Source organism: Stegostoma tigrinum, chromosome 15 (assembly GCF_030684315.1).
Source record: "Stegostoma tigrinum isolate sSteTig4 chromosome 15, sSteTig4.hap1, whole genome shotgun sequence".
NCBI lineage: Eukaryota > Metazoa > Chordata > Chondrichthyes > Orectolobiformes > Stegostomatidae > Stegostoma > Stegostoma tigrinum.
The window spans coordinates 21,730,926-21,748,342 of NC_081368.1; the positions used below are offsets into that span (position 1 = coordinate 21,730,926).

General features: G+C 40.8%; 1 protein-coding gene across 6 annotated transcripts in view; it reads right to left on the reverse strand.

The window, feature by feature from the left end:
* nexmifb (neurite extension and migration factor b) overlaps positions 1 to 17,417 on the reverse strand; it is a 266,291-nt gene that overhangs the window by 13,122 nt on the left and 235,752 nt on the right. For 3 of the 6 annotated variants that reach the window (XM_048544632.2, XM_059651369.1, XM_059651368.1), the window contains 3 exons: positions 16,541 to 16,695; positions 5,249 to 9,551; positions 4,073 to 4,450 (listed from right to left, as the gene is read on the reverse strand). In XM_048544632.2, the coding sequence (XP_048400589.1) occupies positions 4,441 to 4,450; positions 5,249 to 9,551; positions 16,541 to 16,574 (4,347 nt within the window). In that variant the 5' untranslated portion in view covers positions 16,575 to 16,695 and the 3' untranslated portion in view covers positions 4,073 to 4,440. Of the gene's footprint in view, positions 1 to 4,072; positions 9,552 to 16,540; positions 16,696 to 17,417 lie in introns of all 6 variants that reach the window. The other 3 variants (XM_048544636.2, XM_048544634.2, XM_059651370.1) reach the window with 3 other exon arrangements.

The window sequence follows — 17,417 nt, forward strand, 5'->3', positions numbered from 1 at the left end:
AGCCCCACTGTGTTGCAGCTTTCTATACTGTTTTTCCATTTGAATAATGTTGTTCTTTGTTCTCCCTTTAAAAGGAACGACATCATATTTTTCCACGCTGTACTCCATTTGTCAACATTTTGCCCATTTACTTAACCTATAGATATCTTTTTACAAAATGTGTGTATCCTTCTCACAACCTGCCTTTCCATCTACTTCAGTGGGATCTGCAAATTTGGCTTCAGCACCTTCTCTTTCCTTCGAGCCATTAATACAGATGTAAACAGTTGCAGTCCCAGCAATATTCCTTGTGGATGCCTACTGGTTACAGGTTGTTAACCTCAAATAGAAACCCTTATCTCCATTCACTGTTTCCTGTTCATTAGCCAATTGTCTATCTATTCCAATATACCTCCAACACCATAGGTTCTTATTGAGAATGAGGGCTGCTACATGGCATGGCCACCTGCCGTTGCTGTGACTGTGCCAATTGCTGGTACAAGACAAAGCAGAGGGCATGGCAAGGTGGGCATGCTGCAGGCACCGTGAACACACTCTGAGAGAGCAAAGGCAGCCTGAACAATGTCATGGACTGGATTCCAGCCCCTGTGCCACACCTGTACTTAATACAGCTGTACAATGCTGGTTGCTGGCGTGCATGCCTGACTAGTCTGCCCTTGCAGTGTGTGCAATACCAGTGTGCTGACAATGTCTGGATGATGCCAATGACTCTTTGAAAGTGGAGTGTCAATGCCTGTGGTGGAAGGGTACATGCAGTTGGTGGTGGTGGATTGTGCCCTGCCCTGTGGTTTGTCTGTGGGAAAACTGGAGGTCTTTTGAGGCTAGTGCTGAGTTAAACCTGCCAATTTCCAGCTCCGGTTGCCAGGTTGACTTTTATCAAAGGCTAGTTCGTATGGCGAGCTTGATAAAATCGCGATCTTACCAAGCTCAATGAGCAGCACAGTGATTCGATGGTTAACACTGCTGCTTCACAGAGCCAGGGACCCAAGTCCGATTCCAACCTCAAATGACTGTCTGCATCTAGTTTGCACATTCTTGGTCTAGTTTCCTCCCACACTTCAAAGATGTTCAGTTTAGGTGGATTTGCCATGCTAAATAGCCCATACTGTACAGGCTATGTGGGTTAGCCATGGGAATTGCAGGGTTACAGAGATACGGAGGTGGTGGGGGGATGGACTTGGGTCTGGGTGGGATGCTCTTTAGAGAGTCAGTGTGGACTGGATAGGCTGAATGGTCTGTTTCCATTCTGTAGGTATTCTATGATTCTAATCCATGGCAGATTGGACTGTTAAAGTGTTTAACGAGCAATAATGAGAGTCGACTGGGAGCTCGCAGCTGCCTAGTAAGAATCTCGTGGCATTCCTGGAGAAAGTGAACAAGTTGTGGTGGGATTTCTACATCAAGATGGGCCTCATCAAGAAGCTTGCCTGATTCTACCACTCATCTCACCATAGCCCAGATAACTCAGAACCTGAGAAAATTCTGTCCCTAGTGCTGAAGTTTGTGCTGTGCATTACTACCATATGAATCATTGATATAGTTACTTGGAATTTTTTTTTTAAAGTGGAAACGTGCTTGTTTTAGGATGGAATTTATCTGACTATCTTGAGCTTGATATTTCTCAAGACCAAGAGTAATTTCCTCACACTGGTAGCAACTTGATAGAGAACAACACCCATCCATTGCAGATCCTGTCTCATTTTTATCCTATTGATATCAGTGGGATTTAAGTCAGGCAGGTTCATGATGGGTGGGTAATCCATTGTGTTCGATTATCATGGTGGAAGTAAAAATATCCTTATGCGTGGAGTCAGATTCTGGTCCATGCAGCTAAATCTGATCTCATCTGCTTCAGTGCTCGGAGTCCTTCAGTAATCTACCATCCTGAAGAACCATGAAGGGGGGAAATAATAAACATAGATTCTTACTTCTAATCACCATCCTGTGTCTTTCGACGGCAAGTGTGTATGCATGTGGGTGTCTCATGAGGGCAAACCAAGCTTTGTTAAAATAATCCCAGTTATTGAATCGCATTCAGACATTCACTGAAGTTGGATAAGTGCAGCCAGGTGTTTATTTGTTCTGTTTCCCTTTCTGTTTGAAAAATAGCTTCACTCCATTTATTCTATTCCTTTTTTTAGCATTTTTTGTACTTTATGCAATTAATCAACATGGTAATCATAACTATGGCTAAAAATTGCAACATAACCTTATAAAAAGATTCAGGATCATTCATCGTTTGAATTACAATTGGTTTTATCTCAAAGTCTATATGGTTGTGAACCGAGATTAATTTTACCCTCTCCCATTGCAATCACAAATTTACCAAATAACTTTTCATGTTAGATCTCCAACCTTCAAAAACTTTCTCTTCAACCTGAAGATGGAATGTTTGGAAATCAGAATTAGCCCCACCTTTAACAATTCTGTTCCATCGTTTACAGATATAATGTGCTTTTCCAAACACAGAGACTGGACCCCATTAGCTTATTCTTCCCAAGATGGTGTATTTCAGTGTGACAAGGTTTGAACAAAAGGCTCACTGCATAGAATCAAATTCAAACGGAAGTTCACAATGGCAAGTGCATAAAGATGCAGCAGGGAGCTAGGAAAAGGCAGCATAGTGGTTCAATGGTTAGCACTGCAGCCTCACAGTGCCGGGGACCCAGGTTCAATTCCAGCCTTGGGTAACTGTCCGTGCGGAGTTTGCACGTTCTCCCTGTGTCTGCGTGGGTTTCCTCCGGGTGCTCCGGTTTCCTCCCACAGTCCAAAGATGTGCAGAGTAGGTGGATCAGCCATGCTAAATTGCCCATAGTGTTCAGGGGGTGTACGGGTTATAGGGGGATGGGTCTGAGTGGGATGCTCCAAGGGACGGTGTGGACTTGTTGGGCCGAGGAATCTAACCTAATCTAAATCTAAGGTATTCCATCACGTTGGTTACCATAAAGATACAAAAATGATTATTCTTTCATGGGCTTCCTCTTCCCCATCAGGTTTCCTAACTTCTTCCCACAGACAGAAAAAAACCAGCAGAAACATTAGCAACAAAAACAGAGGTTGCTGGAAAAGCTCAGCAGGTCTGGCAGCATCCGCGAAGAAAAAAGTCAGAGTTAATATTTCGGGTCCGGTGACCCTTCCTCAAAATTGCAGTATCTGCAGTTCTTTTGGTTTTATAGAAACATCAGCAATATTGCACATTTCACATAGACTGATAATTAGGTACTCCACAACAGGAAGAAAATTAAGGTCATGTTAAAGAACATATTTGGATATACAGTCAATCATTGGTCACAAACAAGTGACTTAAGAAAGCTTACAAAATTTAGGACGAGAATTTCAGTGCATGGAACCTATATGGTTGAAATCATAACCACCAAGCTTGATGATAGGAAGAGGGTACTAGTTAGCAGGAATGGTTACTTTTGGGGAGAAGATTAGAGAAAGAATGAGGGATGAAACTACAAAGGCCTAAATATCTTAAAATTACTGAATACCCCTTAACAAAAAAAATCAACTGATGTCATTTTGAAACTTAGCATCTATCAATTTCTAGCCTTACCTTAGTGTCCCATATCTGCTTACTGCACCTACATCTTTCATCATCTTCTTCCTGAGTCTTTGCTCCAGTGAGAGCGAACTCAGTTGTTTCAGCCATTTTTCAGGATTTCATCCGTCCAGAGCATGAAATCATGCAGACCACATCTCCCTAAATCCTATCTCACCTAAATGCTCTTGAGGTACAAAGACCCAAACTGCAAAGCACATTCCAAGATTATTGTACGCAAAGATCCATAAATATTCTGACTTGCAATGCAATACTTTCCAAATGCATTTCAATATTGGGCTTGTCTGATTCATAAACCTCTTTATTTTGGCTGAGCCTGTTCAGGGGGTGATAATGATCACTGGCTTACTGAGGATTTCTGGGCAGACCTCTAACGTTCGGCTCTGGAACCAAGCCAAACCTGAACTTAGAAAACCCCAATCAACACAAACCATTTGAAACACTACCGTGTGATTTTATTTCTTTTAAAAACATGCATTTCTCAACTTTATCAGAAAGTGCACTCACCGTAGCCATCTCCAATTGTCCAGAGTGACCTTGTCATAAGATTGAATGGGAAGGAAGCCGCCATTCAGTACATCGACAGCACTTCCTGCTTTTCTCAGACTTGTTCCAAATACAGAATATATCGCTTGCTTGTACCTTCGATAAAGCTCAGACTGAACACAAACCAGTTAATTCCATCTAGACTCCCCAGAGCGAGCTTGCATGTTGCCAAGCAGATGAGGTAAGCGTATTTGGCAAACTGGAACCAGTGCTGAATTTGTTAGTCGTCAGTGTTTTGGTAATGATTGAGGTGCCATAATCCACATTGAGCTGCAGGTGCTTCAAGGAACTTGCCATAATGTTACTGGAATAATAAGTTCAATCTGTCTTTATTTCCCTCTTTTTTTTGAAAACATATATAAAGAAAAAAATAACATCAAAGTTGTTATGTTCCTATTGTCATAAAACTATCTTTACACTTGTTCACGGTTTGGCACAGATTTTTGCAAGTAGTGCATGTGTTATTGTACATTATCACCAGTGAAGATAAAAAGCTCTATTGCTCTTTAGAGCATAGAGCCTGCAGTCTTACCAAGATATTTAATTTTTCAAGATACACAACAATTACATCTCCTCTAATTCCAGCACTTCCATTTTTTTTTGTTTGATCATTGACAAGGCCTCTGAATAATTCTTCTTTTGAGAAACATTATCCCGAAGAACACTAAACATAAGCACAATTGTTTTGCTGGAAAAAATTTAATCTTCTCCAAACATAGGTAAAACTCAAAAGGCCCCATATTTACTGAGAGCAAACTGCAGTCATTTTTGCTGCAAGAAAACCAAACAATTTATTCCATGGTTCAAAGGGTTTCATTTTTTTTGCAGAAGCTGTAGAAAATGTAGAGAGTCTACTAAAATGCTGTCAAGGATTAAGAATAAACTGAAGAAGTGAAATAGCAGTAATAATGGCAACCATGTTAATTGTATCACAGCCAAGCTAGAACAAAGTATCCCTCAATTAGTTTGCCATTCTAAGAGTTCTCATGCAAATCATTCCTTTCGAAAAGGGGAACAAAAAACTGCCTCTGGCATGCATTTCGTGCATCAAAAAACGGGAGGAGATTAAGGGGACAGTGCCTGGGTTTAGAAGGTGCTGGTAAAGCAAAGGGTGCATCACAGCCAGTGCTGTATTACCTCAGTGTTTCAAGAGAGGCTGTCACAGATGGGTTCTTGTGCTGCTGCTCACGCTCTGCTCTCTTTACCTTACTCTTTTCATCCCCTGACAATTTTAATGTTGCTTTGTGACGGTACATTTTTTTATGGATGGGACCGTTACTGGCAGGAATACTTGAAGTATCAGAGCTTCTGTCAAAAATGCCACCTCGCATGCCAGAACTGAAATGAAATTCATTGTTAGGACCGGTTGGTGCAGCGAAATGAGGAACTGTGGATTTTGCAGGATTTTTATTACTTAAGGCCTTGGCTGTCGCTCTCCGGTTTTTAGCAGGCAAAGAACTATTTAATTTCTTTTTGGATTCTGACACTGTACCACCTAAAATATTCAAAGTTTTCCACTTCAGGCTATTTACCTCAAGTGACGGGCATGTACCTGAGGCAAGGTTGTGCCCCCCAGGGGTCCAGATTGGTTCAATAGAAGCCATCATAAAACGCTGGACTTCAGCCATTCCAGAGGCAATATTAGAAAGTATATTACTGGGTTCTTCAAATTCTCTCTGATCATCAACCAACAGATTATTACTGTTTGCAACACTCTGCCCAGACCAGCCAGCACTGACCCTTTTACTCAAAGGCCAGGTACTATTTCCTCCATTTTGTTTTCGACCCCGTCCAGCAGCAGGACTGCGGTGCGGGAGGCTCTCGTTCAGTAGCTGAACACAAGGTGATGTGCTGGTTTTGTTAACAAGTGCATCCAGTGACTTGCTATTAGCTGTAGGCAGCTGCATCTGATCATTCCTTTTAGTATGCGTTGCGTTGATTGATTTTTTGGAGTTTTTGGATGTGCCAGGGTTCTGACGGGAATTACTTTTGTTTTGAGTTTTTTCACTAGATTTAGCAGCTTTTGGCTTCCTTGGTTTTTTTGCACCTTTTGGAACTGAGCTTTGGTTTGGGCCCACATGTTTACTGGAAGTGCTTCTCTTCTTCGCTTTTTGTCCCCTATTACTGTTATTTAACTTTAGCATGCCAGCTTGTTTCTCAAATGGGCTGGTTTCGGTCATCTCAATGGTATCGTCATTATTAAAGGTGTGAAACTGAAATTGATGATTATTCAAAATAAATGTCTCTGTTGATTGATCGTGTGCCTGGGATACTGAAGCCCATTTCATTTCATTTGGATCTCCAAGCATGGTTTGAGCATGGTCCTGAAAGTCTTTGGGTTTGCCTGATGTTTTGACCTCCGTTCCTACTATTTCAGGTGAAAGGTCAGGTGTAATAGGTGGGGAAATCTCAGTCAGTGTCACTTGCCTGAATCGATCGGGAGTAAAGTTAGAGATATCAAGGAGGTCAGCAGATTCTTTTAGTGGCGCCACTTCATCAACGCTTTGTTGAATCACTAGCTTGGGGCTACAGTGGGCCAAAAAATCATCACTCATATCATCCTCACCGTCATTTTCACATGACTTCAAACTTAAAGAGCTAAAATTATTGGTGCTGGCTGACAAAGAACTCACTGAATCAAAACTGATGAGTCTGGTGTCATCTGGAGCTACTGAATCTCGATGGAGCTGAAAATTGCCATCACTGTCTTCTATTATGCATGACTGATAGCTGGTATTTGACCGCAGTGGCTGGCTATGAGAATAATTCTTGCTGAGCACAAGTTCATCACTGTGTATTTCTATTTGTTGATAATTGTCATTGACGGTTCTTGAAAGATTGGTGCTTTCTGTGGGCAGCGACACAACACCGACCATACTAGCTGACAGAATGGCAGGCGTTCTGCCAATGGCTGAGTACTCCTGTTTTGTATGCCACAACTTATCAAAGCTTTGCTTTTCCTCCTGGTAAAGAGGTGACTGCTGCTGTTCAGGTTCAGAGGGAGGGGACATGACACAACTTTGTGCAAGATTGGAAGGGTTGAAATGGTTCTGAGGCTTGGGAGCAACAACAGAATGATGTGGGAAGTAGGAGAGCCCAGTATGGCTTATGGAATCGGATGCATCCAGCAGTGTCTGTAAATACCCCCCGGGGATTACTTGCACAGTAGACGCAGCATTAGCAGATGGCACAGGCTTGTCAGAAGAGCAGGTGGCTGGTGAAAAAGTAGAATTCTTAGCAGCAGTCTTTGCTTGGCACGATTTAGATAAATGGGTGTTGTCTGGGACACAATGAATGGCACTAGTCAGTGGAACACCTGAACTATTCTGCCTTGTTACAGCTGAATCCATCTCACTTGCATTTGTCATTGTGTCAATGTCATCATTTCCCGTCACCTTGATCTTTTTGCTGGTGTTTTTCAGTTTGCCTTCTGCTTTTAGTTTCAGTCTCTTCAGTCTGCCTTTCTCCTTCGCTCTGTTGTCAAACTTTCCGAGTGATTTGCTTCTCATTGCAGCAGGCCCTGATGTAATGTTCGTGGAACAGAATCCATTCGCACAGCTAGGGATTTCTATTGCAACTGTTTGGGCATCGACAAACTGCACCTCTTCTCCACCAGTACAGGTCAGCCTTTGAGTTCCAGCCGGATCAAAAGAACATGCAATCTGCTTGTTGGGCCCTAGTTCAAGTTGAACTCTACGCGCTCTGTGCCTGTTTGCAATTTGTTTGCTTTTCCTCTTGGCAGGATGGGAAAGAAACACATTAGGCACAGTGCTACTTAAATGCAGCCTCTTCCTTCTTTCAGTAGGCACTGACAACAGACGCTTTGATTGTTTTTGGCACCAAAACTCCTTTAAAGGTGCAAGTTTCTCATATCTACCTAGTGCTTCAGCAGTCAAACTGACACTCGTTTCAGTGGCATCAATTTTACTGACTTTAACTCGCATATCCTTCTGACCTTTGAACCTATTAATAATTATATATTTAATAATAACTGGCGGCCCTCTCCGAACTGACTTTCGGCGCTTCCGTGGACACCATTCATCATCATCTTCTTTCTTGGGACCATCCACCGGCCATTCTTTCTTTCCTGAAATCTTTTCACTTTCTATGGAGTCAACATCGTACAAGTAGTCATCACTATACCGTACTTTCCTCTTGGCACGTAATGCATAATTTAGTTGACCAGAGCAGTTGACATTTTGCCTTGAAAGGTACTTGATGCTATCCACGTTGCCTTTGATAGTTTCATACGATGAATCTGTTCCACAGCTGTCATCACTGTACTCTCCTGAGTCTTCTACAGAATGATTTGTTTCAAAGAAATGGTTTCTTTTAGAAGTTGTATACAGCTTTAAATCCACAGTGCTACCATATTTTTGCATCCCCGCCCTCTCTTCCAATTGGTCGTCTTCCTCCCAGATATCAATCTCATCAGATTTGATTTGTGACGCATCCAAATTCATTTTCACTGATGCTTTGCCTTCCTTCTTTGAGCAGTTTGAGATGACATTGGGGAAAAAGCTTAATTGCGCTTCTTCCTGAAGCATGTTTGTCTTTTCTCTCACATTGTCTTGAAAGGATTCATACCTAATCTTCAAAGAGCAGACATCGCTGCTGAGTGTTGACTCATCATCAAACATATAATTGTCCACTTCCTCCTCTGCAAAAAGATTGACTGAAAGCTCATTTTTTGAGCATAGGTCAAGCAGTTCTATTTTGCTTTCACTAATAAAAGACTCAAAATAAGCCCAGTCCTGGCTAGGATTCGACAATAAAGCTTCTTCCCCATTGCATTTGTCCAGCAGTAATCCTTCGTAGTAATGTTTTTGAGTAATATCTTCTGACTCACTGTCAGATTTCTCCACATCCCTTTTGTCTGTAGTCCTAGATTTGTGCACAGTAAAGCTTAACAGTTGGTCTGAAAGCAGCTGATCCCCATATCTTGCACTTTCTCCTGTACTCATGCATTGAATCCCTATATCGGAGACTGAACAGGTGTCACAATCCTTGTTCATGTCACCTATTTTCATGCTTATTCCAGGCTCTGCGTCAATGCTTTCTTTTGTCTCAATGAAGCAGCCCAAACAGGTTCTGCTCTGTTGCATCAAACAATCATCAGACAACGATGAAATGCCTTTGGGCTCCATATACCTGAATGGGGCTTTGTCAGAATCCTCTGGTACGGACAAATAGCTCACACCTTTTGTTACACAAGATGTAAGGGAAATGGCATGTGTGGAGGAATCATTTGAAGTATGTTCAGGCACATCAGCTAATCTTAGAGGAGAGGGTGGATCCAACAGGCACGCCTCTTTTGAAGTTGGTAAAGATAACACCCTGTGGCCCAGTTCATTTTCTTTTGGTGAAATGAAAGACGATAAGGTAACTGCAACATCTGCCGCACTGAAAGTCTTCATAATTTTCCCTGCACCACATGATTCTACATGGAAGGAAGAAAGGTAAATAATTTCAATATACAATACAGCAAGGTAGGTCCAATTTTAGGCTAGGCAGACAAACAGTTTAAAGCACAGTAAAGATAAGAAAAATTATACATAAATGTCTGCAATCGTGAACCAAGAGGAATAGTTTAAGAAAATGGAACGTAAGTAGCCAGCATACCAGATTTATTATTGCTATCAAACTGCAATTATCTCAAGAGAAGCTGAAAGGATGTGGCAGAATCTGTTAAAATCTCATCATAATTATAGTTCTAGTTCAGTTTCCATCTAGGATCCAACTTAGTGTTATTCTGAGAAATATGCATACATTTAATCAGGTGATTAATTTTTCATTAAAATGTGTCAATGGGGCAAAAAATTGAAACAATTGCAGTTTTGAAAGACTAATCATGTAAGTAACTGTGGATGTAAACTGTGAAATTTTAACAGACTGGAATCAAACTTTACAACCATAACAGGAGAAAGGTCTGTCAGATAGGAATGGTACTTCTGCTAACCTTTATGTTTTGACCATTTTTAGTATTTATGATACATTGTGTCAGCTGTTTTAGTTGATTGTGTCTTTGCAGACCGAGACTCAGGCTCAACAGTAACCTTCAGGCAAAATAAGATCAGAGGAGGAAATAATTGGGTGTGCAGGCAAGCAATTGTTATAAATAGTGCACATATTGTTACATTTGCCCATACAATCGAAGTTGCACATATAAACTTATTACTATTGATTATGTCCTCTGCTAGTGTTGCTGCTACAGTAGGGAATGTGGGAGGATTGGGCCAGGGATGAAGACAAGGATGTTATTACTGCATAATAAGTTTATGCAAGTTATTTTCATTAACTTGTGGATAAAACATTTTACCACAGATTTGACTTTCATTGTACACAATTATAATAGTGGTTCACATTCTACAGCAATGCAGTGAAGCAAGATCAATTCTAGCATTCAGGTGAAGTGGGTTCAGAAGTCATTAAGCAATTGAACAGTATTATGGGAACATAATTCATTCTCCATTTTAAAGTAAATCAAGTAATTGTTATATTTTCATTATAAATTTCATCGTCAATATGTATAGTTTATCTTCCTTAGGTAAACATGCCATGTAGTTTCACACCACCCCAACTGTGGTCACTGCAGCAGTTTCATGGGACAAGGGGCAATTACAGCATAACAAGGTTGCATTATGCATGTGGATATAGAAATTTATGATGGAACCTGTTTACACATCAGAGGATGCAGGAAGAATTTTTATATATGATGGTTCCATACTATAATTTATTTTAAAAATCCTTTGTATCTCGTGCAACTTCCTTAGCAGCAATAAAAAAAAGTGCACCTCAGTGAAAACTGTTCTTTTTCAACAGTCATATCCATGCGGTTGACCAGAAATGTTAGCCAACTGCAGAAACATATTAAAATACGTTGACAAGCCAATCCCCCTAATTTTAATCACAGCTTTAAAACTTAGCATTTGTTTAGCATGCTTAAATGCCTAATGTCAGTGACAAGCAATGAAAGAGTCCAAATCCATCCCACATTAACATCCCACTAAAATCACACGGGATTCAGGACGGGCTGGCTAGATGAATACAAAACTGGTTTGGTCATAGAAGACAGAAGATAGTGGTGGAAGGGTGCTTTCCAGAATGGAGACTGGCAACTAGTGATGTTCCACAGGGATCAGTCTTAGGTCCTCTGTTGTTTGTAGTTAATATAAATGATTTGGAGGAAAATATGGATGGCTGACTAGTAAATGTGCAGATGACACAAAGATTGGTGGAATTGCCGATAGTGCCAACAATTGTGAAAGGATACAACAAGATATAGATAGATCGGCAACTTGGCAGATGCAGTTCAATCCAGACAAATGCGAGGTGATGCATTTTGGAGGATCAAACTTAGGTGTGAATTATATTGTTAATGGCAGAACCATTAACATACAGGCAGATCTGGGTGTGCAGGTCCACAGGTCTCTAAAAGTGGCAATTCAAGCGGCCAAAGTGATTAAGAAGGCATATGGCATGCTCGCCTTCATCAGCCGTGGCATGGAGTACAGGAGTTAGCAAAACATGTTGTAGCTCTATAAAACCCTTGTGAGGCCGCATTTGGAGTATTGTGTGCAGTTTTTGTCACAATACCAGAAGGACCTGAAAGCTTTGGACAGACCACAGAGGTGCTTCGCCGGGATGTTGCCTGGTCTCCAGGGCATTGGCTATGAGGAAAGGCTAAAAAGACTAGGATTGCTTTCGTTGGAAAGATGGCGGCTGAGAGAAAACCTGATAGAGGTCTACAAAATTATGAGAGGCATAGATAGGGGGGATAGTCACAGGCTTTTTCTCAGAGTTGAAGTTTCAATTACAAGGGGTCACAGGTTCAAGGTGAGGGGTAAAGTTTAAGGGAGATGTGTGAGGAAAGTTTTTCACACAGAGTGGTGGGAGGCTGGAATACACTACCAGAGGAGATGGTGAAAACAGGCACATTGGCAACATTTACGAGAACGCTTGGATGGTAACATAAAGAGGGAGGGAATAGGGGGATACAGACCAAATAAGGGTAGAAGGTTTGTTTTTTAGTTTAGTTAGAGCATGATGATCAGAACAGGCTTGGAGGGCCGAAGGGCCTGCTCCTGTGCTGTATTTTGCTTTTGTTCTATTACTGACAGCAACCCAAGAAAACCTCCACTTTTGAACTAGATTAAAGTGGCTTTAAAGAAATGAACAAATTCTTCTTTGAATAAAAGGCCTGTGTAACATAGTTCATTTAAAAGTAAATCCAAACTCTAGCACAGAGCAGAAAAACATCATTTCAAATCCATGAGATTCTGTGGTCAGTCAAGCTATCAGAAAGGTTGGTGAGCCTGCAGTGGAAAATTCTCTCTCCAGAGGGGATGAAAAATTGGTGACCAGGCTCTCAGTTAATTTTAACTCCTGGCTGCTATGGGAATTCAAGAGATTTAGGAAGAACTCTACTCAGCATGGTGGCTCAGTGGTTAGCACTGCAGCCTCACAGCGCCAGGGACCCAGGGCCAATTCCAGCCTCGGGTAACTGTCTGTCCTCCCTGTGTCTGTGTGGGTTTCCTCCGGATGCTCCGGTTTCCCCCCAGAGTCCAAAGATGTGCTGGCTAGGTGGATCGGCCATGCTAAATTGCCCATAGTGTTCAGGGTTGTGTGGGTTATAGGGGTTGGGTCTGGGTGGGATGGTCCAAGGGGCAGTGTAGACTTGTTGGGCCGAAGGGCCTGTTTCCACACTGTAGGGAATCTAATCTAATCTAATATTGATGGCAGGAAATAAAACAAGGCAAAAGTAATTTACTCCCTTGGCCATTTATTTCTATATATTTTAGTTTACATTTTTTCAATTTAGTTTTATTTTAACAAGACTTTCTGTTAAGTATCAGTGTTGTAAATCTAAGTACTTCTTTTTTTATCATCCAGTGTCCGAATCAAACATTCTCAAAAGCACCTAAAGCATGAATGGTTAAGGTCTTTTGTTGCTGCTCCAACAATTTCCTTGGCTGACAATCGCAGATAAGCACACCCAGTACAGAATACCAGTGTGACATTTTCATTTCCCATAGTCACTGTCCTTGTGGCTTCAATTAATGGAAGTGTCAATTCAATGAGAATTAGTGATCAAGAATGTAGGTGGTATCATGTTTAATGTCCACAATCCTTTGGGTTGAGACTGATCAAAACTCTCTTGAGAAAGAGCCTAATATGTGTGAAAGTGAGGCTTTTAACTGATCAGCATGAAACTCAAAACTCTTTTCAGAATCTGAACATCCTAACCTATTATGCCTTCCTCCCTCATTCTTATTACACATTTAGAATAGGTTGCTGTTTCAAAAGATGATTACCCAAAACACATACATGTATTATCAGTAATAATCTAAAGCCAACTTTCCCAGAGAGTTAACAGCACCGTTTTTTACAAAAATATTGTGCCGTACTATAACGTGACTCATCCATGCTCTTTCATGTCATCACACCAGTTTTGCTTTCCAAATATGCCAGAGTTCAAATAACAATTTTTCTTTTTAGTTGCAGATTGTTAAAAGTTTCCTTTTAGAATTCCTTTCTTTGTACTGTATTGTAAGAAGTCCGACCTGGAAGAAAGAAGAAGCCCAAAGTGTCCATTTTCACTGTCATGCTCACCCCTTTGAAAACCATAATCCTCCTGAAGGTTTTTTTGACTTGCCTTGGTAATAAGTATCCTGAGTCCTGCGATCTCTGCTTCAGCGGAGGGAGTGGCTACAGGTGCAGCAAGAAGGTGGGCATGGAGACCACAGAAGCTGAATGTGGGTGGCCAGTGTACTAAGTAAGTGCCGAGACAGCTAGTTAGAAGGGTATTCAATGGAGTTTAAAATGGAGAATGAATTTAAAATGGAGAATGAATTATGTTCCCATAATACTGTTCATTCTCTGGAATTTCATCCCTGTTGCCTCAGAAGCTGTTAGGCCCTCTAGCCTTCACCACTCACAGACGTTACATCCACCCACACATCCCAGTGGCCCATCATTGCTCCATGCCAACCCACGGCCGTCACTCACCCCGTATGGGCCTCATATCCCCCTAAACAACTCCATAGCTATATCTGGCAGTAACCACCTTGGGCAGATCGCAGAAGCCATGCGAAGATAAACAAAACTAAGCTTCTAACAATCTAATGCAACTCTCATTCGTAGACACTTGGTAGTGAAACGAATACTCCATTCATAACACCCAATCACAGCTTTGAAATCTTAAGTAATTAATGATGTATGAAACAAAAAGGTTCAGATCCCACAAAGGTAGGTATTTATTTAATAGCCTCTGTAAACTGTCATTCATATTTGATGTACCCCTATTGAAGTAACTGGAGTTTTTGAAACTCAGACAAGCATTCAGAATGACAATGTTTGATTATGAGGTTTAAAAAATTGCTATGCTTTGGGACTGTGTCTGTAATTAAACATAACTTGAAGACCACACACAACCAGACAGACTGGCAATCTTCAAAGTCCCAGAAGAGTCGAGAATATTGAGTTATAAACTATTGTACTTTAAACTCTAATAGTAAAGTTGAGTCTCAGGTTAGCTATTCAAAACTTCTATTTCAGTACAAGACCAATGTGATACATGGATCACAAAGGAGCTACGGTTCCCTCAAAATCACAAATGCAAAGTTAGAACATAGAACAGTACAGCACAGTACAGGCCCATGTTGTGCAGACCTATTATCCCACGAAGCTCAAACTACCCTGCATTATACAATCATCCATATGCCTATCCAAGAGTCGTTTAAATGTCACTAATGTCTCTGACTCCACTACCACTGCTAGCAGCACATTCCACACACCCACCACTCTGTGTGAAGAACCTACCTCTGATATCTCCCCTATACCTTCCTCCAGTCACCTTAAAATTATGCCCCCTTATAATAGTCATTTCCACCCTGGGAAGAAGTCTCTGGGTATCCATTCTATCTATGACTCTCATCATCTCAAGCACTAGTTTGCTAGGCTTCAGGAGGGGACATTCAGCCAAAGGAAAAGTATGATTCGTCATGCAGGACTGTGTCTAGTAGATTGCAGTCAGGTCAAAACAAAAAAAAATGATGATTTAAAGTGAGGCTGGAAGATTTGCCTAGCTAAAGAAAAAAGTGTCCAAATCCCTAAGATTATAATCCACATGCGCTTCCAAATTACAAAGCCCAAGGCTCGAAAAGGAAAAGATCAGAAATAAACCCTGAGGAACTAAGAATCACCTTGTCAAGTAGAGTCACATTGAACTTCAAACATTAACTTTGTTTTCTTCTCCTCAGATGCCCCCAGACCTGCTGAGTTTTTCCAGCACTTTCGGTACCTGGAGAATTGAATGTCTACTTAAAGAACAGTGTAAATGTATACCTATGAAGTGCATTTTCAGTTGTGCTGAAAGAAAAAAGAGGCATCTTCTGAAGGTGATTTGAATTCTATGTGGCCAAATTGTTCAGCCCATAGTGCTTTTGTTATAGTAAAGTCTTTAAATATCTTTTTAAAACTGTTTGTTCTTTATAGAGATCATAGCAATAACATTCCCTCAGGGAAACAGCAAGAATGAAATCCATTAAGACTGCGTAAATTTATACCATTTCATTTTCTAACCTGCAGCAGGTGGCATGTCAATCAAAGAAATTCAACGGAGAGTTTTTTTTAATTATCAGTGACAGCTCCAGCCTGATTATTTTTAAAGTTTAAGAAGCAGAGGATTTTAAAATCTTCAAATCATGTTAAGATGTACTTGTCTTTCAATAGCATTTATGTCTACTCCATTGATTTATGGCTCCATGCTGCAGGTGAATGGCCTTACAACAGTCAAAATGTTGTCTGTTTTGAGTTCAAATAGACCTGATGAAATCCTGTGTGGATAATTCCTCTCCCCATTTGCACCACCATCAAAAACATCAAGATCCTGGCTTCCATTACTAATGGTCAGCAGAGTCAGGAAAATGTCACAAATATGCTACTACTACCATCATTCTCTACTTTAAGAAGACAGTGACTAACTATAAAATTGGCTATAACGTGCTCTGTGACTTCCTGGGATTACAAAAGGCGTGATATAAACATAAGTATTTTTTCTCTACAATGGTAGTCAGAAAAATTATCACAAAAGCTGTTTACAACAGTAAACAGAGAAGCTTTTCTGCTCATGCTAGTTCCTGCAGGAGAACAACTTAACACCTTGGAGTCTTTCTGTCCCATTGGGATACTTCCATTGGGAAGTATCAATGTGGGAGACTACCAGCAAGCAATCTAAATGACTGATAAAATTATCTAAATTTTTCAGCTGCCCTCGATATATGGCTCAACCTCCTAATCTCAACTGAGGCCATTTAGAAGACTTTCGTTGAAGTGCATATCGTGTAATCAGAAACATATGTCAAAGTTTTGGCACTTTTTACAAAAATCTGCAATAGGACTGAATAATTTATGAACTCGTTGACATACCTGCTGTTTCCATGTTCTGTGCTTCGATAAACATGAAATATTGGCTGGGCTTAAATTCTCCCTGTAAAGATAGCCAAAGTATTGTGAGACCACATCACGTTGGTGTACAGGCACTGTTTATATCACTACCACCAACAGGTTTCAGAAAGGTTCGCCTGCAAAAACAAAATCAAAGCATTATTTGGCCAAAGAAACACTAAAAGAATAACGTGTTAACATTCCAGTCATTCATTTTTCTGATGCTCTGGCTTTTACCAAATCTATAAAAGAGAAGTCGTAAGTTATTCAATGCCTGTTAATAGGATCAGCCCTGAACTTGGGGGAGAAATCAAACCCATAACAAGGGTTCCTGCTCCATGAGAAGATAATTTTGACCGTGCAATGGATCTCCATTTAGAATCGGCTATGCCACTGCATGACATTGGTTTTGCACTTGTACTCACTGCACCTTTGAACGTGAACCGAAAAATAACGCATCCATAGCGAAATAGGACTGGTCTTGTGAAGGTGATGGGAAAGGGTGAGATGATTCAGTGCACTCGCCTGCCTGATGGTTATCACAGCTTGGTTTACTATGCTTGGATTTAATGGCCTTTTACAATCATTCAAACCAATATTCTTTTCAACCACTGCTGAAATGATTGACTGAATTCATGGCTGAGTGGCAGCTACCACCAAAGGCTACTTGCAAATTCAGTGACTGTAAGTTCTGAGCAGTCTTGTCCTTTGCTAAGGAGCATAACATTTTACTCAGGAGTGGAATGTTATCACACCAATGAAGACATGAATCAAACTTGGTGACAACTATTCATTATCTCTAAACCAAAAAGTTTATACCTTTTCTTGTTCTTTCAGCTCAGGGAGATAGCAACAGCAC